Source organism: Rhinoraja longicauda, chromosome 22, assembly GCF_053455715.1.
Source record: "Rhinoraja longicauda isolate Sanriku21f chromosome 22, sRhiLon1.1, whole genome shotgun sequence".
Taxonomy (NCBI): domain Eukaryota; kingdom Metazoa; phylum Chordata; class Chondrichthyes; order Rajiformes; family Arhynchobatidae; genus Rhinoraja; species Rhinoraja longicauda.
Window position 1 is genome coordinate 4,788,963 of NC_135974.1, and position 27,295 is coordinate 4,816,257.

The 27,295-nt window shown below is 44.3% G+C and overlaps 1 protein-coding gene across 1 annotated transcript; it reads right to left on the minus strand.

The window, feature by feature from the left end:
- Window positions 1-27,295, minus strand: LOC144604353 (bactericidal permeability-increasing protein-like). Its single transcript, XM_078418647.1, has 15 exons — window positions 27,122-27,295; window positions 25,799-25,913; window positions 20,984-21,112; window positions 18,525-18,680; window positions 17,400-17,463; window positions 17,202-17,262; window positions 14,972-15,063; window positions 14,332-14,508; window positions 12,892-12,951; window positions 12,444-12,611; window positions 12,274-12,341; window positions 6,886-6,928; window positions 4,631-4,694; window positions 2,170-2,246; window positions 1-250 (listed from the first exon to the last, which is right to left on the minus strand). The coding sequence occupies exons 1-15, from the start codon at window positions 27,231-27,233 to the stop codon at window positions 209-211; spliced, it is 1,428 nt and encodes a 475-aa protein (XP_078274773.1). The 5' UTR covers window positions 27,234-27,295; the 3' UTR covers window positions 1-208.

The window sequence follows — 27,295 nt, forward strand, 5'->3', positions numbered from 1 at the left end:
TAAAGTTTAACAATAGCTTTTATTTGTGCAATGCACTGGATTAAAAGCCAGTAAGCTAGAAATTAATATTTGCACTTGCAAAATAATTGAAACAGTGGCCTTATTTAAAATCTCAGCCTAATAAATGGCCCAGATCATTTTAGGTAATCAAAGCAGTCAGTGACCGGTTGTCTTTCCCATCAAAGTCTTGGCTGAGAAGGGCCGCTGGTTATGGATGATATTGAAGATCAGTTGCAATCACCAGAATATTCTGAAAAGAGGCAAGATGTTAACATTAAAATAATGCTCTCCCATCTTCCTTCATGTGGCATCAGTGCATGCTTCAAAGTACAGTTTATATCTATCGTCCCAGATGCATGATATGCCACAGCTTACTGTTTATATCTCATGAAACAAAACCAAACACCACAGGACAACCCACAGTGACTGGAACATCCTTTGAAAGAGTTTTCAATTCAATTCGACATATTCATCAACTTCCTCCTTGACAAGGACATGTCCAGTTCCCCCTATGGAAGTAACTATTAGGTCTGCTTTGACAACTTTAACGCAAGTGCATTTCTGATCACAACAGGTCACCACGTCACCTCTCTAGACCCTTGCCAACTACCCTTTGTTCTGCCTCCTGCCCATCCTGGCAAAGGAACCAGTTTCTCACATCTATTCGGATTTCTTCACTCAATTCTCTGAACACTCTACATCTTCCATTTGCCTTATCTGCTCCAAGGAGAACATAAATAAAATACAACACAGGAACCGGCCATTCAGTCCACGATGTCTTTGCTGAACATGATGCCAAGATAAACTAATCCCATCTGCCTACACAAGACCCATAACCCACCTTTCCCAAGATATCGATGTGCTTGTCCAAATATAATTGAAGTGCCACTATCGTATCTGCCTCCTTTAAGCCCCTCACCTTAAAGCGATGCCCTCTAGTCTTTGACATTTCCACTCTGGAAAAAAGATTCTGACTATCTTTGCCTCTCATAATTTTACATACTTCTATCAGGCCACCCCTCAAACTTTGGCGTTCTAGAGAAAATAATCCAAGTTTGTCCAACCTCTCCTTCTTAGCTAAAACCACTAATCTGGGCAGGATTCTGGTAAACCTCTTTAGCTCCCGCGCCAAAGCCGATACATCTTTCCTGTAATGAGATGCTCAGAACAGCATGCGATATTCCAAATGTGGCCTAACCAAAGTCATATAGAGCTACATCATGACTTCCTAACTATGATACTCAATGCCCCATCTATGCATGCATATTATATGCCTTCTCTACCACTCTTTCTACTTATGTTGCCTGATGGGCCCCTGTCGTCTGTGGATGCTACGTTCTCGCGCATTCTGGCCGAGTTCCCCGAAATCCTCGGCCCACAGTTCCACTCCTCCGCCTCGAAGCACGGGGTGGAGCATCACATTCCCACCGCTGGCCCGCCCCTGCACGCCCGGGCGCGGCGTCTTCCACCGGACAAGCTCCATCTGGCTCGGGAGGAGTTCCGCCTTATGGAGTCCCTGGGTATTGTGCGCCGCTCAGACAGCCCATGGACGTCCCCGCTCCATATGGTCCCCAAGGCAGCCGGTGGCTGGCGCCCTTGCGGAGGCTACCGTCGGCTTAACGATGCTACCATCGCTGACAGGTACCCGGTCCCCCATATTCAGGACTTTAACGCACACCTGGCTGGGGCACCAACCAGCCTGACAGTCGACACTTTGGATGTGGCGGTTGGGGCGGTGCTAGAACAGCAGATTGCTGGGTGTTGGAAGCCTCTCGCTTTCTTCAGCAGGCACCTCAGCGGCGCACAGCGGAACTACAGTGCCTGCGTCCAGACCCACTACAATATCATGAAATTGAAAGTTCCTTTCACCTAATAGTAATGAACTCCAAACTCAAACTAGAGAACAAAATAAAGTTGGCAAAAAAACATTTAATTTAAAAGTTATTATGTTCTAAAATAATAAATGATGGCCAAAATGATGTTGAAACTCTACACTGTAATGCAGGTTTCCAAAGAAATAAAATCGCCAAGACTGGCCAAGGCGGACATAGTCTCCCCTCATGAGTATCCTCACGCAAAACTGACCCCCTCATGTCTATCCTTCTGACCCAACTTCATTCACATGTATTTCACATCATTAACATCATCTTATGTAATGCAATCACTCACCTTGTTCACCTCAAGAGTGGGGTTTATAAAATTTAATTTTTTCACCTTTGGAAGTGGAATTCCATTGGTCAGTTTCACTGTAAGGAGAGGTATGAAAATTTTCTGTAACATTTCAAAGATGCAACACATGAAATATAAGCAGGAATAAGCCATTCAGCCCCTCACAACTGCACAGCCAATCATCCAATTGGTGTTCTACCTCAGTACGACTTTCCTGTGCAAATCCCTTCCCTAACATCCTAAATTTTATTGATCTCTGATTTGGATATCTGTGGTGATCGAGTCCCCACTACATTCTTGGGTAGAGGATTGATGTTTTCAAGAAAGAGTTAGATACACTGTAGCTCTTAGGGCTAATGGAATCAAGGGATATGGGAAGAAAGCAGGAACGGGGTACTGATTTTGGATGATCAGCCATGATCACATTGAATGACGGTGCTGGCTTGAAGGGCCGAATACTCCTGAACCTATTTTCTATGTTTCTGTGATTCTTGTCATTGTCGTTATTTTGAGACTGAGTTTACTCTGTTCTGGACACCCCAGCTTGGGAAAACATCACCCTAGCTCTACTTTGTCAAGCCTTGTAAGAATTTAAGACATTTAATTGAGATCACCTCACATTCTTTTCAATTCTAGACCCAGCCTGCTTAATCACTCCTTTAAGGACAATCACTTCACAGGAATCAACGTGGTGAACCTTTGTTGCACTCTTCTTTACCAGTTTATCTTTTCTTCTGCAAAAAGATCAGGTTTCTTCATAATATTTTCAGATGTGGTCTCTCACCAGCACCATATTGAATTACAAGAAGACATTTTTACTCTTGTACTCATTTCCACTTGTAATGAAGGTCAACAAATCACTTGCTTCTTAACTGATGTTGCAGCTGCAGGTTAACTTGGAGTGATTTGTGTACACACTGAACACCAACATTGTCCAATCTCTCAGCATTTAAAAAATACTGTGTATTTCTACTTTTAATTCCAAAGTGGATGGCCTCACATTTTCCACATTATATTCTGTCTGCCATGTCGTCTTCCTATCACTTGGCCTGCATGGATGCTTCAAAGTCTCATTGCATCCTCCTCTCAATATACTGTTCCACCCATCTTTGTATCATCAACACATTTGAAAATATTACACAAGATCCTTCATCTAAATCACTGGTACAGACTAAACAGCTGGAGCCTCCACAAAACCCACTATTCACAAACTTCCAAACCTAAATCAATCCACACATTTCTAACCCATTGACCAACCATTAACCAGTCATCAGTATATAACTCTGAATCCCACATGCACTAGTTCTATTAGCCTCTTTTGTGATATCAGATGACCTGATTCTCCATTATCCACTACCTTTGCACTAGGCAACACTAAAAAATCTTTGTACTTAACATAATTGTATTTAATTGTATTTATGTATTTATTTGTTTTTGCATTTATTGCATATATGTTTGTACGCACCGTCAGGATTGGCTATTTTTTAATTTCGTTGTACTCGTTGCAATGACAATAAATGAATATTATTATTATTATTATTATTATCATTTCATGCTATTTACAATCTCAAGAATTCTCAACAAATTTGACAAACACAAATCCATGTTGACTCTGCTCAATCCTATTATAATTTTCTAAGTGCCCTGTTATAACTTCCTTAATGTCTGTTTTGAGCATTTCCACAGCTACTGTCGATAGGCTAATGTAATTCAGTTTCCTCCCTTGCTTTTCTTGATTAGTGGGAATAGTCAAGAATTTCTGGGATTTTCAGACACTCCGAAAGGGATCCACTACCTCTATAAATATCATATCATATCATATCATATATATACAGCCGGAAACAGGCCTTTTCGGCCCTCCAAGTCCGTCCCGCCCAGTGATCCCTGTACATTAACACTATCCTATACCCACTAGGGACAATTTTTACATTTACCCAGCCAATTAACCTACATACCTGTACGTCTTTGGAGAAGAAAATAGCACTTTCAAATCTTCAGAACACGAGTCATCAGGTCCTGGGGATTTATTGGGATTCAGTTCCATTCATTTCTAGAACATTATCATTTTATGCCAATTTCATCCTATTCCTCATTCACACTAAACCTGCAATTCTCCACTACTTCTAGGTTTCCTAAGCAGTCTTCAAAGAAGACAGGTATACTGCATAATGTGTATCTGGTATTTCGTTATTTCCCTTTACAGTCTTTTCGGTCTCAAAGGGATCCAGACTTTGGCCATCCATTTCAATTAAAAACGTCCTAGTCAGTAAAATCTTTCATTTGCAAACTAAAGTCTCAGAACAATATAATTATCCTACCGGGCAAATGAGCAAAGCTAATTTTTCTAGATGAAAGATTATAAAATTCAGCATGCACTAGAGAAATCCTCATCATCTAAATACTTTGCACCATTATCCATTTGTACCGTGGATATCCCAAACAGTCTCCATCATGTACTTACAATTGACTTGTGGTAACACCACGAACTTTACTGCAATGTTCATTAACAGTTCCAGACTAGCCACCTTCAACAAGACATGATGAGAAAGAAAATGTGAAAAAGTTCCTCTCAGTTTAATATCCTAGGATAATGTGATGTTTACGGTGGGAGTAGGGAGTGATGGTATACAACATCGTTGTGGGGAGACTGGAATTGACAACCCAAAGTCCACTCATATGAACAAGGAGGTCTCAAGCTTCCCAGGATGTCCTCACTGCGGCCCTTTTGACCGCACTCTTGAGCAGAACTCTTGGGGTTGAGGTTTGGAATGTTAGCTTCCTGTTAGCTCATTGAGGAATCTGGGGAAGGAGCTGACCCAGGTTGGAACTGAAACAGATTCAGTGACTACATTTATTTCAGTGGAGAGGAATGGCTCTATTAGAGACAGGTGCTTTAGCCAATTTATGATCGTGGAGACACCCAGCATAGAAACAAGCCCTTTGGTCCACTGGCCATGCTGGCCATCAAAAACCTATTTTTACACAAGTCCTACCCTAACCCAATTTATTCTTCACACATTCCCATCAACTCCCACACCCTCAGATTCTAGTGCTCACCCACACCAAGGGAAATTTACAGTGACCAATGAACCTACGAACCTGCATATTGGTACATGGAAGAAATGGAGGGCCCTAAGCAAGGCCTTCCAGATAAGGAATGGAAGTGTAAAGGGACTGGACGTCCATGGTAATGATTAGGAGGTGTGGGCTAAGGAATTACAAAATATTTCTGGTAGAGGTGTAGGTGTAGGTGGGAAGGCAGGATAATGGGGGGGGTTAAGGCAGAGTTGAAGTGTGGAGATGACTTCGGTAGGGCAAGAGCAGTGGAAGCAAAGGGACTGCCAGTGCTGTCCTGTCGGTGGATTTTGGCTTGAGATAGAAATGGGCAGTGTGGGGTCTGGGAAAAAGCGATTGGAGGTTGTGGGGGGAACATTCTCCGAAGGGATACTCAACTTTACTCACAATCCCACTATTTGCAGTCATGTTTATCTCCACATTCAGAACTACTGTTGCTTATTATCTGGGGCTACATGATTATCATGTGTAATTCTCTGCCTCAGAAGGATGGAATTCTCTGCCTCAGAAGGCAGTGGAGGCCAATTCTCTGGATGCTTTCAAGAGAGAGCTAGATAGAGCTCTTAATGATAGCAGAGTCAGGGGGTATGGGAAGAAGGCAGGAACGGGGTACTGATTGTGAATGATGAGCGATGATCACATTGAATGGCGGTGCTGGCTCCAAGGGCCGAATGGCCTACTCCTGCACCTGTTGTCTGTTGTCTATTGACTGCACAAGGTGTTGATCATCAACCTGTGAACTCTCCTTCGACCACACACTGAAAATTTTGCAGCATTTTCTGGTTGTATGTAAAATCTTCAACATCCGCAGTATTTTCCTTTTGTAAATTTAATCACATTTTTATTGCATGGGACTTGGATATTCTACAACTGTTTAGAATTTTCCAATTTCATTCATGTTATCTGAGAAGAAGTACCTACCCAAATGTTGTGATGAGACACTACTGAGTTAAGCTCAGAAAGGATCTTGCCTATAAATACATCATATGGAGTACGTGTGATAGCCAAGTCAAGATGACTAGAGTCTGTGCATTAAGGCGCCGTTACACTGTGCTGCCATAACATTACTTTTTATTTGAACAATTGAATTTAATTGGTTTTAAAGTGGTTTTGTATTTTTCCCTTTCTCTTAATTTTTAATAGTAGAACTTACTTGCGATATATGATGACTGTCTAAGAGTGTTTCTTTGACCTAAGAATCATTTGGCGCCTCAAACGAACTTGACTTGAAAGAAGACAAAAAGTGCTGGAGTAACTCAGTGGGCCAGGCAGCATCCCTGGAGAACATAGGCAGGTGGCGTTTTGGGTTGGGACCCTTCTGCAGACAGATTATTGAGGAGGTAGAAAACTGGAAAAGAGGAGGAGCAGGGACACTGCCTGGCAGGTGATAGGTTGATACAGGCTCGAAGAATTGTGAAGCTAGAGGAAGGAATATAGGTAGAAGTGGAGGGGGAGGGGAGAAATAGGTGCAAATCCAGGCTGGGCACGGGGAGTGGGGAGTGGGGGGGGGGGGGGGGGTGTTGGGGAAGAAGGTGGGTTGGTAGCTATCTAAAATTGGTAGATGCAATGTTCTTACTGTTGGGTTGTATGCGACTCAAGCAGAATATGTGATACTTAAAATGTGCAGGAGGATTTTCTTACCGGAAAAGGGCCAACATTGGAATGTTCAAGAGACAACTTCAAACTACAAAAGAAACAAAGTAAAAGAGAAGAACACCATTATATCGCAAAGGAAATTGTCTGTTTTTTAACAATGTTTGTGCAATCTGACTCTAAATTCCTTCAGTAGATAATGGTACAGTGAAATGAGGCAACATGCAACAAATATAACGGCAGACACAAAATGCTGGAGTAACTCAGCGGGACAGGCAGCATCTCTGGAGAGAAGGAATGGGTGACGTTTCGGGTTGAGACCCTTCTTCAGATGAAGAGATGCTGCCTGTCCCGCTGAGTTACTCCAGCATTTTGTGTCTACCTTCGATTTAAACCAGCATCTGTAGTTCTTTCTTACACATAAATATAATAGCAGCTTTGCTTTGTACTGAATACTTGGATGGACAGAATTGGATAGGATCGCAGGCATTTTAAAGCTATCCCACATTTCTCGAGGCGCTGTTCTCTTTGCATCCTGATATGCAGATGTATATCGCCACGCCTCAGTGCACACATGCCCTTGACCTCTCCCTGCAACAGCACCAACCCTTTCTATCTCAGTGCTGTCCTAGTACACTGTTCCACTTTATCCTTTGCCACATTCAATGCTGCAGGAAACAGGTTTACTTCCTTTCAGATGGCAAGGATGGCAAACCTCAACAGCCATTGGTCTTCAATAGCGCTACTGACATTTCCCCTCCTCTACTTTCCTCTGGGCCACTCTCTCTCCCCTCCAGTTTCAGCCCTTGCTGTGTTTTCACCTCAATCCATCTGACCTTCCCCTCTCTAATTCGCATATCACTGTACCTTTAATTGGTACATGTGACAATAAAAGACCTTCAAAACTTTTGGAACCTTTGATCCCGAACAATGGCCACACTAACAAGCATTTTTTTGTGTTTTTGTCAATATCCACAGGGTCCGAAATTTGCTCTACACAGTCGTAGATTCATAAATTCACAGCTGCGATGCATGCAGGCTGGTTAATATCATCTGGGCAGCACGGTGGCGTAGTGGTAGAGCTACTGCCTTACAATGCCAGAGACCCCGGTTCGATCCTGACTACGGGTGCTGTCAGTATGTTTGTACATTCTCGCCCGTAACCTGCGTGGATTTTCTCCGAGATCGTGAGTTTCCTCCCACACTCCGAAGACAAACAGGTTTGTTGGTTAATTTGCTTGGTTATCATGTAAAAGTGTCCCTAGTATGTGTAGGGTAGCGTTAATATGCTGGTCGGTGTGGACTCGGTGGGCCGAAGGGCCTGTTTCTGCGCTGTATCTCTAAACTAAACTCATCTAAATCTACTTCACCAAAATCTATTCCCTTAAGCAGGTAAAGATAAAAAGGAGGCCATGACTGTGGTACAAATGCTGACTTTGAATAGGTTAGGAATAAGATAACATGCAAAATGTCACATGTTTATCAAGGGATTGTTATAATTTGCATTAATGATAACCTCTTGCATTGCTGCATGAAAAACATTTTGAGACAGGGAGCCAGGTCTCATATATCTTTTTAAGTGGGAGAGGCTGCAGATTATTGAGGAGCCATTAGAGTCATACAGCAAGGAAACAGGCCTTCAGCCCATCAAGCCCACAGCGACCATCAAGCCCCCATTCGCAGCAAATTCTATTTTATTTTCCCCAACTTCTCATCAACTCCACCCAGTTTCTAGTTCTCACCAACACACCAGGGTCAGAATTCAACATACCTGAGTGGCTACCCACAGTCTGATGTAGACCACTCTCAAAAGTTTGGGACCGCAAGCTTTCTTTCATGCTCTATTTACCCCCTCATCATTAACCCCTTTGTCCTCCTTTGTTGAATTCTAAATTTCTCCAGTGCTCCGGTTTGCTGCTTCCTTTGGCCAATGTATATGCCTCTTCCTTGAATTTAACACTATCCCTAATTTCCCTCGTTAGCCACGGTTGTGCTGCCTTGCTGTTTTAATTCATCCATGCGATCTTTAAATCTTTGCCATTGCTTATCCACCGTCAACCGTTTAAGTTTCATTTGCCAGTCTACCCTAGCCAATTCCCGTCTCATACCATCAAAGTCACCTTTCTTTAAATTCAGGACCCTCGTCTTTGAATTAACCGTGTCACTCTCCATCTTAATGCAGCATTCTACCACTGTTGCCCAAGGGGCCTTGCACAACAAGATTGCTGACTAATCCTTCCTCATTACACAATACACAGTCTAGAATAACTTGTCCTCTAGTTGGTTCCTCTACATATTGGCTTAGAAAACCATCCCATATACACTCCAGAAAATCCTCCTCCTCAACGTTGTTACCAATTTGGTTAGCCCAATCTATATGCAGATTAAAGGCACCCATGATAACTGCTGTACCTTTGCTACACGCGTCCCTAATTTTCTGTTTATCCCCAACCTCACTACTGCTGTTTGGTGGTCTGTACACAACTCCAACAAGTGTTTTCTGCCCTTGGCTATTTCGCAGTTCTACCCATACAGATTCTACAGCATCCAAGCTAATGTCTCTCCTTACTATTGCATTAATCTCCTCTATAACCAGCAATGCCATCCCACCTCCACTTCCTTTCTATCTATCCTTCCTGAATATTGAATACCCCTGCATGTTTAGCTCCCAGCATTGGTCACTCTGGAGTAGGGTTGCCAACATTCTCACTCCCAAATAAGGGACACAAGGTGACGTCACTGCCCCGTGCCCCATGTGACCTCACCTAGCCAGCGGCCATGTGCTCCCGCTCCACCATTGGCGGCCACCCGGGCTGGGAAGAGAGTTGCTACGCAACCTCCGTCAGGCGGTGCCCGGGTCTCCGTGCCTACACTGTCCGGGCCTACAGTATCTGGGTCTATAGTGTCCGGGCCTACAGTGCCCCCTGGGCCTAATACGGGACAAGGGCAGTCCCGTACAGGACAAACCAATTTAGCCCAATATACGAGATATCCCGGCTAATACGGGACAGTTGGCAACCCTACCCTGGAGTCATGTCTCCGTAATCCCAACTATATCATATCCGTTGACTGCGCATTCAATTCATCCACCTTATTACGAATGCTCCTCGCATTAAGACACAAATATTTCAGGTTTGTTTTTCTTTTCTCCCTTCGACCTTTTCCTTCTGCGCTCATTTTACAGCCCTCTGTCTCCCTGCATTGGTTCCCATCCCCCTGCCATTTTAGTTTAAACGAGACGTTTCCTGCACTCTCTTCTTCGATGTTTGTTGTAATAAATTGTGTGCTGATTATCTTACCCTGCACATAGGAGGGTCTCTTAAAGGCAGAAACGGGTGAAATTATTATGGGTAACAAGGAAATTGCGGAAGAGATGAACAGATACTTCGGATCTGTCTTCACTAAGGAAGACACAAACAATCTACCAGATGTACTAGTGGACAGAGGATCAAGGGAGACAGAGGAACTGATAGAAATTTGCATTAGGCGAGAAATATCATTGGGTAGACTGATGGGACTGAAGGTTGATAAATCCCCAGGGCCTGATGGTCTGCATCCCAGGGTACTCAAGGAAGTGGCTCAAGAAATTGTGGACGCATTGGTGATCATTTTCCAATGTTCAATAGATTCAGGATCAGTTCCTATGGATTGGAGGGTAGCTAATGTTATCCCACTTTTCAAGTAAGGAGCGAGAGATAAAACAGGGAATTATAGACCAGTTAGCCTGATATCGGTGGTGGGGAAGATGCTGGAGTCAATTATTAAAGAGATAATAACTTTTATTCACAAAATGCTGGAGTAACTCAGCAGGACAGGCAGCATCTCAGGAGAGAAGGAATGGGTGACGTTTCGGGTCGAGACCCTTCTTCAGACTGATGTCAGGGGGGCGGGACAAAGGAAGGAGACAGAAAGACAGTGGGAGATCTGGGAAGGGGGAGGGGAAGAGAGGGACAGAGGAACTATCTAAAGTTGGAGAAGTCAATGCTCATACCGCTGGGCTGCAAGCTGCCCAAGACGAATATGAGGTGCGATTCCTCCAATTTCCGGTGGGCCTCACTATGGCACTGGAGGAGGCCCATGACAGAAAGGATAATGGCACATTTGGATAGCGGTAAAAGGAATGGTCCAAGTCAGCCTGGATTTATGAAGGGGAAATCCTGCTTGACTAATCTTCTGGAATTTTTTGAGGATGTGACAAGTAAAATGGATGAAGGAGAGCCAGTGGATGTAGTGTATCTATACTTTCAGAAAGCCTTTGATAAGGTCCCACACGGGAGGTTGGTGAGCAAAATTAGAGCACATGGTATTGGGGGAAAGGTATTGACATGGGTAGAGAATTGGTTGGCAGACAGGAAACAAAGAGTAGGAATAAACGGGTCCTTTTCAAAATGGCCGGCAGTGGAGAGTGGAGTGCCGCAAGGCTCGGTGCTGGGGCCACAACTATTTACAATATATATTAATGATTTGGATGATGGAATTAGAAGTAACACTAGCAAGGTTGCGGATGACACAAAACTGTGTGGCAGTGTGAACTACAAAGAGAATGTTAGGAGGTTGCAGGGTGACTTGGACAGGTTGAATGAGTGGGCAGATGCATGGCAGATGCAGTATAATGTAGATAAATGTGAGGTTATCCACTTTGGCGGCGAAAATAAGGAGGCAGATTATTATCTCAATGGTGTCAGATTAGGTAAAGGGGAAGTGCAACAAGACCTTGGTGTCCTTGTACACCAGTCACTGAATTTAAGCGTGCAGGTACAGCAGGCAGTGAAGAAAACTAATGGCATGTTGGCCTTCATAACGAGAGGAGCAAAGAAGTCCTTCTGCAGTTGTATAGGGACTTGGTAAGACCACATCTGGAGTATTGTGTGCAATTTTGGTCTCCTAATTTGAAGAAGGACGTCCTTGATATTGAGGCAGTGCAGCGTAGGTTCACGAGATTAATCCCTGGGATGGAGGGACTGTCCTATGAGGAAAGATTGGAAAGATGAATCTTGTATTCACTGGAGTTTAGAAGGATGAGGGGGGATCTTATAGAGACGTGTAAAATCATAAAAGGACTAGACAAGCTAAATGCAGGAAAAATGTTCCCAATGTCGGGGGAGTCTAGAACCAGGGGACACAGTCTAAGAATAATGGGGGAGGCCATTTAAAACTGAGGTGAGAAGGAACTTTTTCACCCAGAGAGTTGTGAATTTGTGGAAATCTCTGCCACAGAAGGCAGTGGAGGCCAATTCACTGGATGAATTTAAAACAGAGTTAGATAGAGCTCTAGGGACTAGTGGAATCAAGGGATATGGGGAGAAGGCAGGCACAGATTACTGATTGTTGATGATCAGCCATGATCACAATGAATGGCGGTGCTGGCTGAATGGCCTCCTCCTGCACCTATTTTCTATGTTTCTATGAACAGCCTTCCAGCAGTCCTTCCCTTACCTACTCAGTTGCAGAGATCCAATCAGTTTCATCTGAGAGATGTGCATCTGAGCAGAGACACTCGCTTGCTGCAACAAGACAAAATAATAAAGGAGATTTCTCATGGCAATAGTTTTGTCAACTATAAAAATTTAAGACATACTGCAGAAGAAGTAGATTTCAGTACTTACAATGTCCAGGACAAAAAGTGATGCAAGGGTTGAATTTGGCAAGACTGCATACACATCAAATGCACCAAATGCCTGAACGCTGATGTTGTTTGTTGTAGCCTGCAGAACTGGCGGTCGAGTGGCTCGCAGGTGCATTTCCATCGGCATGTTAGGATAGAGCTTCTCCAGCTGTTGACACGTGTATTCTATTAATATTTATGTCATTAACTTCATTTCCTTCTTCACAAATTGTAACCAATCTCAGTATTTTAGTATCAGTATGTAATGTTATGTTTATGTCACATTTCCAGAATCTTAAGTATTTTGCTCTGGTAATGCTCACCCTTCCCATCATAGAGTAACATGCAAAGAATCATGATGTGATAACAATGCCCATGGTGATATGGGATAAGGACTATCAGACAAACAGAACATCAGACAAGAGTTTGCAAACCCACGAAACACTTACTTGAGGTATGATTACACTGAAGGACGCTGTGTTTAACCTGATAGGTGATTGGCTCGGAATCTGGTGAAAACAGAAAGGAATTAGCCAATTTTATTTTTAGTATTTTGTGTGATTGTGTCATCGTACAATCTTGAAAGGCAAGTGTGGTGAAACAGTCAGTGTGGCTTTCGAACACAACTGCAATTCTGAGGTTGGATTTGTAAATGACTGCAGATTGCATTGACAAAAAACCTGGAGCATTATTGAAGTTATTGCAAAGAGTATGGCATTTCTAAAGAATTCATTTTCTACCAATAAATCTAGATTTACTGAAAGTAATTAATCAATACCCTAGTTCTGCCTCCTACCCTATGTTTCATCCTCATTTCATATTTTTCACATAATATTGGAGTCCATTGGGTCCCTTTAGTTTGTCTCAGCCCTCCCATTCCCCCATTAATTTCCCAATGACCTGTCCAAGCACATGTGGAAAGTAATGTTCCCGATTCTTCCACCAACCACTTAAACTAGAGGTAATGTACAGCAGCTAATTAGTGTAACAGGGTGTCTTTGGTATGTCGAAGGATATAAGAGCCTCTGGGCAAAACGTATGTGGCTACATGGAGAACAAGCAAACTTAGGCAAGATAGCACCGAAGCTCAGGACTGATGCCAGGTCACTGGAATAGTGGTATGGCAGCGTGACCTACAGAGCCAGGGGTCAGAGGTTATAGGGAGAAGGCAGGAGAATGGGGTTAAGAGGGGAAGATAGATCAGCAATGACTGAATGGCAGGGTAGACTTGATGGTCCGAATGGCCTAATTCTGCTCCTATCACTTATGACCTTATGAACATGAATCAGTGTGCCATTCCTCTCTGCCAATGGAGGAACCATGGAAACAGGCCCCATAAATCACCAGACATTGCCACCCCTTGTTGCCCCGTGACAAAACAAAGCTCATATTCCTATTTTAATCTATTATTTTGAAACAAAGCACTGACGTTCATAAGCGACAATTGAAAAAGGAGTAAGCTTCCATCTGAAGGTGCTTTATTTCTTACTCCCTCCTGACACAGTGGAATGAACTCAGTGGCCTGGAATTTGGAGTAAGAACAACAGTGACACCATGACTCCTCACAGAGGCCATGAAGTAAATCAGTTATTCTGTCGAAAATCAATCATTTTAACTCAGGCAGCCATGACCAGTGTTCGCAAGACGTAATCAAAGACGGGATCAGACTGTCCAATGTGCTCCCACTAGCATCACTGCACAGGTGATAATGTGTGCTTGGAATGGGGTGTCCAGTGCATCTTCAGAGTAATTGTGAACGGCAGGTGAATGGGGCCTCAGTGCTGTACCTCCGCATTGTTTCACAACAATCTACTGCAGAAACCCACCTCCTCCAGTGCAAATAATGACCGTGTGCACCCTGGGGCAGTGAAAGGACAGCTTTTACCCACCATTTTATCAGTGATATTCATTTGTAAGGCTCCAGCTTCATAATACACAAATCCTGCTGAGTTTGCAAGGAAATCAGATATTCCCAAGTACAACATGCGAGTGGATTTACTGGGAAGGCTGATTGGGGGTGGCTTGAAGGGAGGATCTTTCCTTTGTCCCACTCTGTAGAATTGACCCTGTAAAAAGAATTAGACATCAAATCGCATATAAGGCAGGAAGTCTCAAAATGCACTGGCAGAAAACCGGTCAACAAAATTATTTTTAACAACTGCCTGTCCATTTTCAAACTAGCGAATATAAATTATCTTTGAAACATAGGTTGCTCGTGGAACCTTAGTTTGTTCTTAACCACAAGGTCACAGACCTTGGTCCTAACGTGAACCAAAGAATGGGATTCGAGAAGCAAGTAGGTTACCGTTCCCCACTGTTGTGCCAGAAAACTGAAGTTAGCAAGAAGCCTTTTGAACCTGGAGAGTGAATATCGATCAGAAGATCTCTGGTAACTTATCAATAGAGAACTCAAAAACAGTCTTGGATAAGTCTAAAGGCAACACAAGTATGAAACAGCCCAAATGTCAACCCATCCAACTGCCCCTATACACTAGCATCACCCTCCCCTCCCCAGGACTCAGGGCATACCTTAAAATCCAGGTCCATGGCATCATTGGTGATTTGAATTTGATTAACCAGTGAATAGTCAACCTCAGCAAATTGGTTAATTTTGATTAATACTAAGAACACAGAAGGAAAAGAATATTAAATATGAAATATCAATACAAAAAATTCTAAATTCTTAATCCAGGTTGTTATTCGCCTGCCACCAGGGTAAAAGGTGAGGACTGCATTTGGCTTCAGTTCCAGGTCTATTGTAATCATGGCTCGATTGTAATCATGTATTGTCTTTCCGCTGATTTTGATAGCATGCAACAAAAGCTTTTCACTAAACTAAACTGTAAACTGTAAACCGTAGGTCTCTGTGGACTTTTAGTGGCCCAGTCTTGACCTTCCCCAACTCTTAGAGAGTTGAGATGAAACAACCAACCTTGGCATCCTCAGTGGCTCCACGATGACTTTTGCTTTACTCCATATCGGGACTATATCCTTTGGCTTCTAGAACACATCATTTACTTCAGCAACTGTCTGCTGCTGCAGAAGTCCTGATCCTTTACAATGAGCATTGATTCTTGAGGTGACACCACCACCAGAACCTGCATTGAAATCCTTGAGATTTCAACTATTACAAAACATCTTTGTGTTGCCCCCTATATATCCAACCCTTCCATCCTTATCAAATTACCGCACAGATCTCGTATGCTCATCTTTAACCACTATATGGTCTTGACATAGATTGAATCAGTCATGGTTCTCTTTCAATACACACAGCCTATCTCCTCCAGTCCTCTTGACTGCATTCCTCCTTGTCAGAATCCAATCCTGCCCTTCTTAGCTCCAGCTCCTTCATTGCCTTCAAAGTGTTTCTAAGCCAATGACCATTAATTGTTGGGTATAGGCTTTGGTTCCTGTCACCATCTCCAGAGAGAGCTCTGAATTTCCAGTCATTCCATCTTCCGAGTGAAACTTCAGGCCCACAATTAAAACAAGCTGGCACTGTTTCAATTGCCATCTCCCTTGGACTCTCTCAATATTTATTCCTGAATCAACATCACTAAAGGCCAGATGGTCACCTTGCCGTTGGTAAGTCTTGGCAACTCATTGAAATATTCTTCAAGGGTGACACGAGAAACCGAAGATGTTGGAGTACAAAGCAAATTGCTGGAGGAGCACCACAACAACTGTGGAGCAGTGGGGAAAAATGATCAACATTTCAGTCAACACCCTGCATCAGGACTGAGAATGGGGAAGGCGAACAGCCCCGGGGCAAAGAGGGGTGAGGTGAAGGGAAAGGTCAGGAACCGATAGATGATGGTGGAATGAGGAGGGGGGAAGGAAGCTTGTTTCACACACACACCACCCTTTGTGTGAAAAAGTTACCCCTCAGATTCCTATTAAATATTTCTCCCTTCACCTTAAACCTATGTCTTCTGGTTCTCGACTTCTGTACTCTGGGTAAGAGACTTTGTGTGCCTACCCAATCTAATCGTCTAAAGATTTTACACTCCTCTATAGCCCCTCATCCTCCTACGCTCCAAGGAATAGAGTCCCAGCCTGCTCAACCTCTCCCTATAACTCACACCCTCTAGTCCTGGCAACATCCTCGTAAATCTGTACCCTTTCCATGGTGCCCAGAACTGAACACAATACTCTAAATGCGGTCTCACCAATGTCTTACATTACAAGACCCCAACTTCTATACTCAATACTCTAACAGATGAAGACCAATGTGCCAAAAGCCTTTTTGACCACCCTATGTACCTGTGACACCACCTACAAGGAATTATGTACCTGCACTCTTCGATCCCTCTGCTCTACAACACTCCACAGAACCTACCTTTCACTGTGTAGGTCCTGCCCATGTTAGACTTTCCAAAAGGCAACACTTCTTATTTCTCAGTCAACCTGGCCAACCGATCACGACCCTGCTGTAATTTTTGACATCCATGTTCACTATCTGCAATACCACCTACTTTTATATAATCTGCAAACTTGCTAATATTGCCATGTACTTTCTCATCCAATTATGGATATAGGTGACAAAGAGTAATGGACCCAGCACCGAGCCCTGAGCCACACCACTAGTCACATCCTCCAGCCCAAGAAGTGACCTTCCACCATCACCCTCTGCTTCCTTCCATGAAGCCAATTTTGTATCCATTCAGTTATCGTTCTTTGGATCCTGTGCAATCTAACCTTCAGAGGTTTTAGAAGATGATGGAAGATTGGGGAGGAGGGAGGATGTAAAACAACATACTTTCCATGGTCTTTAGATTGTCTTCCAATTTGTTGATTGCACTGGAGACTTTAGGACAAATCTGTATCAAAGAAATAGTAAATGACAATGAGAAGATCGTCATGTTTTCAGTAGTTCCACCATGAGTTATACAGCTCGAATGCTGTGCAAGTTAACGGCACAATTACGCAACATGAATGGTGAGGGAAGCTGACCTACCTGACGGTCAAGAGCTTTACGAATGGGTTTCTCGAGGGATTTGCGGAACAGATTATACAACCATCTGCAAAGCACAATTATACAGTCAAAACAAAATAAATCTTAACATTGCGCAGACACACTCTCAAATACAGAAAGTGTGGAGATGATATTTTACCTGCATTCCCTTTTACCCATTATCCCTCTTACTGGTTCTACATTTTACTCCCCACCTTTCATCATTTGCACCCTACTGTCTTCTCCACTTCTCACCTGCAGCTTTGGTTACTATCTTCACCCTTCTCTCCCCTATCTGGCTCATCCCCCAATCAACACTTCACTTGCCAGTTCTTGCCCCACCCACTTCTCATCTGTTTCTACCAGCTATCTCCACTCTTCTCCACGCTGTTCAAGTTGGTGTTCTGGGCAAGTCCCATTTGCATGCAGACACTGCAGAGGGGCAAGAGAGTGAGAGCAAGAACATAGTGGAGTACAGCCAAGGAACAAGCCCAACAACCCACAATATCTGTGCCGAACTTGGTGCCAAGACCAACCTTTATCTGCCTGCACATTGTCCATTTCCCTCAATTCCCCGCATATCCATGTGATTATCCAGAAGCCTCTTATGCCACATTCGTACGTTCTTCCACCTCCACCCCTGGCAGTGCGGTCCAGGCACCCACCACCCACCACCCACCATAAAATACTTGCCCTGCACATCTTCTTTAAACTTTGCCCCGCTAACTTTAAAGGAATGCCCTCAACTATTTGATATTTCCCTGCTCTGCAAAAACGTTCTGACTGTCAACCCTATCAGTGCCTTTCCTAATTTTATATACTTTGATCAGGTCTTCCGCAACCTTCGGCATTCCAGAGAAAGCAATCCAAGTCTGTCCAGCTCCTCCCTGTAGGTAATACCCTCTAATCCAGGCATCATTCTGGTAAACCTCCTCGGTACCCTTTCCAAAACCTCCATACCTTCCTTATTGGAATGACCAGAACTCTACTCAGTATTCCAAATACAGTCTAACCAAAGTCCTGTAAATCTGCATCATAACATGAAAGAGCGTGGGGGAGAGAGAAGAAGAGTATGAGAGTAAACTGAAATATTCAGAGGTTTCTTTTATAACTTAATTTGTACATTACTTTTTTTTTTGTGTGAACTTGACATCTACTTTCCCAATATTGGCTGAGCAGGCCAAGCTTCGGAGTGCTGGGCGACCTGTGCTGTCCCGGCTCATTCCTATCTTCTCTGATATTGACAGACGGCTCACTGCCACGTCAAATGATCCACTCGTCCTACTGTGAGGAGACATGAAGAGATGCCAGAAGTCATCAGATAAATAACCATTGGAAGGCAAACATACTAATGAACACAGTACTGGTGGTGCAGCGGTAGAGTTGCTGCCTCACAGCGCCAGAGGCCCGGGTTCAATCCTGACTACGGCGGCTGTCTGTACGGAGTTTGTAAATTCTCCCCGTGACCTGCATGGGTTTTCTCCGAGATCTTCGGTTTCCATCCACACTCCAAAGGCATACAGGATTGTAGGTTAATTGGCTTGGTATAAATATAAATTGTCCCTAGTGTGTGTAGGATAGTGTTAATGTGTGGGATCTCTCGTCAGTGCGGACCCGATGGGCCGAAGGGCCTGTTTCCGCACTGTACCTATAAACTAAACGAAACAGTATTTATTGTCCCTGGTATTAAACCCCACCCTCTCTTGAACCAGAGGGATAGAGTTTTGAGAAGTTGCCGCTCTTGTGGGAATTGCATTATATTTGTTTCAGAGAAACAGGTCGTTCGGCCCATCTGTTTTGTGTCAGAGATTATGCTGCCCCATGAATTTCATTACCCCTCATCCTACCACCACAGGGACCAAGTTGAATGGAGCTGTTGATCAGTCATTCCAGTCTATGTCCTGCAGCAGTCACAGAGCTGAGGTCAAGAGAAGTTCATAAGTTCATACTTGCACGGAGCAGAATAAGGCCATTCGGCCCATCAAGTCTACTTCGCCACAATGGACAATTGTTGGCTGGGGAAAGGGTGATAACAAAGGGATCCAAGGATATGAACAATACAACTAGTAGGGCAACTAGGGTGGGGGAGGGGGGAGAGAGGGAACCTGCCCAAGTGCTGCTCCTCCAATGTGCATGTGGCCTCACTTGACCGTGGATGATGTTGAGGGAGGATGTATAAGGACAGGTGCTGCATCTCCTGTGGTTGCAGGGGGAAATTCCTGGGGAGGGGGAGGTTTGGGTAAACCATGGAGTTGCTAAGGGAATGGCCTCTGCCTGGTCGGTGGACTTTGCTTCCAGTCAAGCGGAGAGCAGAGTATGGAGCAGGATTCAGAGCCCTGGGTGGAACATTATGTGTGTAAGCTTCCAACTTGAGGCCTCCAGGAGAGAGAGAGCGAGGCTGTCAGATAACCTGGGCATGGAGAGATGTGCCCCATCCCCAGATCTGGGGGAGTGCGAGGATGAGTGGGGCCGAAAGGAGCAGCAGATACTGGGGAAAACTTGCTGCTTCCACCTGCTCTCCAAGAGGTGTTGAAAACTGTTCCCTTCAAGATATCTTTAGCTTCCTTCCTGCCATAAATGTCCCACCTCTCCAGGGTCTGGTGTGTTCCCCGGCTTAATCAGAAGCTGCCGGCCTCATTAAAACATTAAAACTGATTCCCACTTTCTAGGAATCAGTTAGTGACCCAGTTCTAGTTCCAAAGATAGACACAAAATGTTGGAGTAACTCAGTGGGTCAAGACAGCATCCCTGGTGAAAATGAACAAATGACGTTTCGGGTCGAGACCCTTCTTCAGACTGAGAGTCAGGGAAAAAGGAAACGAGAGATATAGACGGTGATGTAGAGAGTTAGAGAACAAATGAATTAATGATATGCAAAACAGTGACGATGATAAAGGAAACAGGTAATTGTTAGCTGTCGGCTAGATGAAAACAAGTTACAGATAATAAAACTCACCAGGATGACCTACAACGACCAGGGTGGGGGAGGGATGGAGAGAGAGGGGATGCAAGGGTTATTTGAAGTTAGAGAAATCAATATTCATACTGCTGGGTTGCAAACAGCCCAAGCAAAATGTGAGATTCTGTTCCTCCAATTTGCGTTTGGCCTCACTCTGACAATGGAGGAGGTCCAGGACTGGAATGTCAGTGTGGGAATGAGGAGGGGAGTTAAAGTGTTTGGCAAACGGGAGATTGTGTCTATCTTTCGGTTTGCATACAAGAAGTACATGAGGCACCGAATTGAATGTTATGCAACAGCTCCAGCAGTAAAATGGTGTATCTTCTCCAATTATCGATGATAAAATTAACAACACCATCACATCCTTCAAATTCACTTTATAAAGTGCAGTGAAAAATAGAGAGAGGCAACAAGTAGGATGATAAGAGTTGAGCAACAGCCTCTGTTCCCTTGGGCGAGGGAAGAGGTAAAAGGAGGCAGGGTACAGCAACTTTCCACAATTCCCAAGTCCAACATTAGAACAGAGTGGACAGCACCCTGGAATGGATCCAGTTCTTCCAAAAGGATCACAACAATAATAATAATAATAATAATAATAATAAGTTATAAACAAAGACTGAATACTTACAAAAATGCCTTTCGAATTCTAAAGTTACCCCTCACACCAATGAAACCATTGACGATGGAGAGCTGAATGCCCTGGCCAGCAGAGAATTTCACAGCAGACTGTGGTAAACCCACCTGGTAAATGTATAACCTGCAGACAAGATTGGTGCAATGAATTAACATTATATTCTCATCGGACTGGAGACGGACAGGATGATGGAAGAAGTAGTTTTAAGGAGACTGCAGTTATGATTACTTTTATTTCCAGGAATTTACCTTGACATCAAACTCACAATAAAATTAAAATGCACTTTGCCTTGTTCAGATTATTGAACTGCAAACTCCCAAGAATTTCTGTTAACTTCCCAATAAATCCTCTAGAGAAGGACCCAGAATATCTGATATTCCCCATAATGAATATATATATATGAATGAATGAATGAATGAATGAATGAATAAGTTTATTGGCCAAGTATGCAGATACAAGGAATGTGCCTTGGTGCTCCGCTCACAAATGACAACATAAACATACAGTTAACAATTAAGAATAAAGCATAACCACATCAAAACAATAAGGATACAACATTACGGTCTAAACATGTGGGTGAAAATAAACCAGAGCAAAAAAGAGACTCCAGACTTTGGTTGTTGAGTAGAATTATCACTCGTGGGAAAAAAGCTGTTTTTATGTCTGGCTGTGGCTGCTCTGACAGCCCGGAGTCGCCTTCCAGAGGGAAGTGCTTCGAAGAGTTTGTGGCCAGGGTGAGAGGGGTCAGAGATGATCTTGCCCGCTCGCTTCCTGGCCCTTGCAGTGTACGGTTCATCAATGGGGGGAAGGTTGCAGCCCAACAACCTTCTCAGCTGTGCGAACGATCCGTTGCAGCCTCCGAGTGTCGTGCTTGGTGGCTGAGCCAAGCCAGACCATGATGGAGAAGGTGAGGACGGACTCAATGATAGCAGTATAGAATTGGACCATCATTGCCTGTGGCAGATTGTGTTTCTTCAGTTGCCACAGGAAGTACATCCTCTGTTGGGCCTTTTTGACTGTGGAGTCGATGGTGGCCCCCCATTTAAGGTCCCTGGAGATGATGGTTCCAAGGAACTTAAATGACTCCACAGATGTGACTATGGTGTTGTTGATGGTGAGTGGGGGGAGGGGAGGGGGATCTCTTCAAAAGTCTACAATTAGTTCTACTGTCTTGAGAGCATTGAGCTCCAGGTTGTTGCGATGGCACCAGGACGCCAGCTGTGTCACTTCCCATTTGTAGGCAGATTCCTCCCCATCCTGGATCAGTCCAATCAGGGTAGTGTGATCCGCAAACTTGAGGAGCTTGACAGAGGAGTCTGTGGAGGTGCAGTCGTTGGTGTAGAGAGAGTAAAGGAGAGGGGAGTGTACGCAGCCTTGCGGTGCTCCTATGTTGAGGGTCTGCGGGTCCGAGATGTGCTTTCTCAGCCTCACATGCTGCTTCCTGTCCGTCAGGAAGCTGATGATCCACTGACAGAGGGGTTCAGGCACAGTCAGCTTGGAGAGTTTGTAGTGTAGTAGCTCTGGCACAATGGTGTTAAAAGCAGAGCTAAAGTCCACAAACAATCCTGGCATAGGTCCCCTTGCAGTCTAGGTGCTAGAGGATGAAGTGCAGGCCTAGATTGGCTGCGTCATCCACCGATCTATTGGCCCTGTATGCAAACTGCAGGGGGTCCAGCAGGGGGTTTGTGATGTTTTTCAGCTGGGCCAGCACAAGTCTTTCAAAGGTCTTCATGACTACAGAGGTCAGTGCGACAGGCCTGTAGTCATTAAGACCAGTGATCCTTGTCTTTTTGGGTACAAGGACAATAGTGGAGACCTTGAAGCAGGCAGGGACAGTGCATGTTTGCAGGGACTGGTTGAAAATGTCTGTGTAGATCGGTGCCAGTTGTTCGGCACAGAGCTTGAGGGTGGATGGGGAAACATTGTCCAGTCCGGGAGATTTCCGGCTTTTCTGTTTTCTGGATAGCCTCTTCACCTCCGCAATTTCTATTATAATGATCAGTCTGAAGAAGGGTCTCGACCTGAAACATTGTCTGTCCATTTCCAGGGCGGCACGGTGGCGCAACGGTAGAGTTGCTGCTTTACAGCGAATGCAGCGCCGGAGACTCAGGTTCGATCCTGACTACGGGTGCTGTCTGTACGGAGTTTGTACGTTCTCCCCGTGACCTGCGTGGGTTTTCTCCAAAATCTTCGGTTTCATCCCACACTCCAAAGACGTACAGGTATGTAGGTTAATTGACTGGGTAAATGTAAAAATTGTCCCTAGTGTGTGTAGGATAGTGTTAATGTGCGGGGATCGCTGGGCGGCGCGGACTTGGTGGGCCGAAAAGGCCTGTTTCCGCGCTGTATCTGAAATATGAAAAATAAAATATTTCCCTTCACAGATGTTGCAAATTTGCAGATGATACTAAGCTGGGGGGTAGTGTGAATTGTGAGGAAGATGCAATAAGGCTGCAGGGTGACTTGGACAGGTTGTGTGAGTGGGCGGATACATGGCAGATGCAGTTTAATGTAGATAAGTGTGAGGTTATTCACTTTGGAAGTAAGAAAAGAAAGGCAGATTATTATCTGAATGGTGTCAAGTTAGGAGGAGGGGGAGTTCAACGAGATCTGGGTGTCCTAGTGCATCAGTCAATGAAAGGAAGCATGCAGGTACAGCAGGCAGTGAAGAAAGCCAATGGAATGTGGCCTTCGTAACAAGAGGAGTTGAGTATAGGAGCAAAGAGGTCCTTCTACAGTTGTACCGGGCCCTGGTGAGACCGCACCTGGAGTACTGTGTGCAGTTTTGGTCTCCAAATTTGAGGAAGAATATTCTTGCTATGGAGGGCGTGCAGCGTAGGTTCACTAGGTTAATTCCCGGAATGGCGGGACTGTCGTATGTTGAAAGGCTGGAGCGATTGGGCTTGTATACACTGGAATTTAGAAGGATGAGGGGGGATCTTATTGAAACATATAAGATAATTAGGGGATTGGACACATTAGAGGCAGGAAACATGTTCCCAATGTTGGGGGAGTCCAGAACAAGGGGCCACAGTTTAAGAATAAGGGGTAGGCCATTTAGAACGGAGATGAGGAAGAACATTTTCAGTCAGAGAGTGGTGAAGGTATGGAATTCTCTGCCTCAGAAGGCAGTGGAGGCCAGTTCGTTGGATGCTTTCAAGAGAGAGCTGGATAGAGCTCTTAAGGATAGCGGAGTGAGGGGGTATGGGGAGAAGGCAGGAAAGGGGTACTGATTGAGAGTGATCAGCCATGATCGCATTGAATGGCGGTGCTGGCTCGAAGGGCTGAATGGCCTACTCCTGCACCTATTGTCTATTGTCTATTGTCTATTGCAGCATCTTCAGTCTCTTGTGTAGAGATTGGAGGGCGGGAGGGCGGGAAAGAAAGCTGGATAAGAGGAACAGCAGGACAGAGCGTGGCTGGTAATAGGTGACCATAGGCAAGGGTTTTGTTTGGTGGGCAGATTGTTGGAAAATACCCAGAATTGTAAACTGTTAAGCTCAGGGTTAAAAAGTTCTGAATTGTGTCGCCATTGGAAATGGTGCCAGGGAGGGGGGGGGGGGGGGAGGGGGGGAGAAAGTGGAGTGAGGTTAGCCAAGGTTCAGTGTTGGGTCTCCAGTTATTCATGATCATATATTAGTAATGTAAATAAGTGGATTGAATGTAATACTTCCAAGTTTGCAGCAGGTGGCTTTCAAGGCAGACGGTATCTCGGCTGTGACAGGGAGAAGCAGCAGGGATGTCTTACTGTAATTGTACAGTGCCTTACAGCAACCATGTCTTGAGTGTTGTGTGCAGTACTGGACTCTTACCTAAGGAAGGGTGCCCATGATTGCAGCGAAGGTTCACCAGATTGACACCTGGCACGGCGGTGAGATTTCATATTAATGTAATTAGGCTCAGGAGAATTTAGTAAAAAGAGAGGGGAACTCATTGTAACTTGACGACACAGAAATTGGTGGAGTTGTGGACAGTGAAGAAGGCTGAGAAAGGCTAAAGTAGGATAAAGGTCAGTTACACATATGGGCGGTAAAATGGCAGAAAGAGTTTAACCTGCACAAGTGTGAGGTGTTGTACTTGGGAGGTCGAATGTTAGAGGAGGTTATACAGTTAATGGCAGGACCTATGGGAGCATTGCTGTACAAAAGGATCCTGGAGTCCAAGTGCATAACTCCATGAAAGTGGCAAGACAGATACTTAGAGTAGTAAAGAAGGCATAAGGAATGCTTGTCTTCGTCGGTCAGGTACACAAGAGTCAGGAAGACATGTTGCAGCTTTTAAAAACTAGTTCTGTCGCATTTGGGTATTGTGTGCAGTTCTGTTTGCTCCATTATAGGATGGACGTTGAGGCTTTGGAGAGGGTGCAGAAGAGGTTCACCAGGAAGGTGCCTGGATGAGAGGGTATTAACTATGAGGAAAGGTTTGACAAAATGGATTCTTTTCTGCAGAGGATGGGAAGCAAAGGGGAGACGATAGAAGTTTACAAAATTATGAGAGGCAGAGTGTAGACAGAACTTTTTTTCCCCCTGGTGGAAATGTGAAGTGCTGGAGAGAATAGCCTTAAAGTCCAATGAGGAAAGTTTAAAGTAGATGTGTGGGACAAGCTTTATTTCACACAGAGAGTGGTGGATACCTGGAACATTGTTGCTGCCAACCCTCAGCTGAACACATGTCATGGTCTTTACAAAGCTGCATAATCAACGCCATTTAACACAGTTTAATGTGGTGATGAGTCCACCAGCCCTAAAATAACAGTTGCATTTAACAGCTGATACACATGAACTAAAAACCAGCACAAATTCCACTCACGATGTGATGGAGTAATGCACGCTCCCAATCACATCTAAATGCACTTTACCATCCATATCTGGAATACGCATTTCTCGCAACTTCTGTTGCAACACACCGACCCCAACCTGTCGGCCTGCAGAGCAAAAAACATGCAAGAATTAAGTGCACAGCGGGGTTTGGATCAACACAACTATGGTCTTAGTTACTCAACCCTCTCCCCCAGGGTACCACTGCACATGGTTGGCTGGATACTCACGTCTGTCCAGCTACTGATGCCAAGGGCTACATAGCCCAGTGTCTGAAGTTACACAGAGGGAACCATCCCATGCTAGACACACTTATGGTTAGTAACTAATGATTAATAGTTAGTGTTACTATCGAGATAGAAAATGCTGGAAATATTCAGCATCAGCAGAGAGAAAAATGAAATGAGGCATGTGATAAAAATATTTCTGCAAGGCTTGAAGCCTTAAACCTTCAATGTGTTCTTGGTAAAACTGTAAAATGGAAAGGAGGCAGTACATGTGTATTTTACATCCTTGTTTATTGGATGGTATTTTACATCCTTGTTTATTTGATTGTTCCTTAATGCTTTTGTGGGTAAGTTTACAAGTGTGACATGTGGTCATGGGTTAATACTGGACAATATAGATGAGCCGACATGGATTTGTTCCATTGGCTTAATACGGAGCCACTCATATTAGTACCAAACTATGCCAGATACATCAGTAACAATACAAGACACGGTGGGCCATTGGACGGTTCTAAGTCACCGTCATTACATATTTGTATCCAGTATTTAGTATCTAGCATTGTGCAAAATATTAGTACTGTTTCTGGATTGCAAATCTTGCAGTCGGGAAGGGGACCAGTCTCGGGGATTGGGCTCAGTGATGAGTGCCAAAGGGTGCCAGTGTATTTCTGTGTTAGATGATATGAGAGTGTTTGTTAGTGATGGGTGTGGGAATTGAGAAGGAATCGGAGGCTGCAATGACAGAATGGGGCATTACGACAGTCTCAAGGGGTGGAGAAAGGGAGAAGTTGGCGATATTTTGAAGATGGCATGAAAGTAAGAAAGCAACATTCGGGATAATGCCCTGGACATCGAGCGCAAATACACAGGAGCAGGTGTATGCCAGTCACCCTATTGAGGCTCCATTAAAGATGATCATGTCTGATTTACCCCAGCCCTCAACTCCCCCCTCTGTATCTGCAGCACATTCCTCTCAAGTTTTCAATCTTACAAAAATGTTTCTACTTTCACAATGGCAGTTTGAGTGGCAGTTGTTGAGAGTGCTTCAAAATTTTACAGAATAAAAGCCGAGAGATGTCCACACTCACCATAGTCCAAAGCTTTCTGCGTTACTCTTGCTTTCAAGCCTGGGTTTGTACACAGGATGCACGAGGCAAGAAACAGGAGAGCGGTCGTCGCAATCCAAAGTCTGGGCAGCATCTCCACTTGATGTCAATGCCGAGATAGAGCTGGACAGCAGGTTACTGACGGACCGACCAAGT

What these genes read in the sequence shown, in the direction of transcription:
- LOC144604353 (XM_078418647.1), bottom strand. Translation starts at nt 27,233, where the DNA reads ATGCTGCCCAGACTTTGGATTGCGACGACCGCTCTCCTGTTTCTTGCC. An exon ending in GCAGAAAGCTTTGGACTATG is followed by an intron (nt 25,914 to 27,121) that starts GTGAGTGTGGAC and finishes TTTGCTCTGCAG; the next exon opens with GCCGACAGGTTGGGGTCGGT. An exon ending in CAATCTAAAGACCATGGAAA is followed by an intron (nt 15,064 to 17,201) that starts GTATGTTGTTTT and finishes CTGTGTTCTTAG; the next exon opens with TATTAATCAAAATTAACCAA.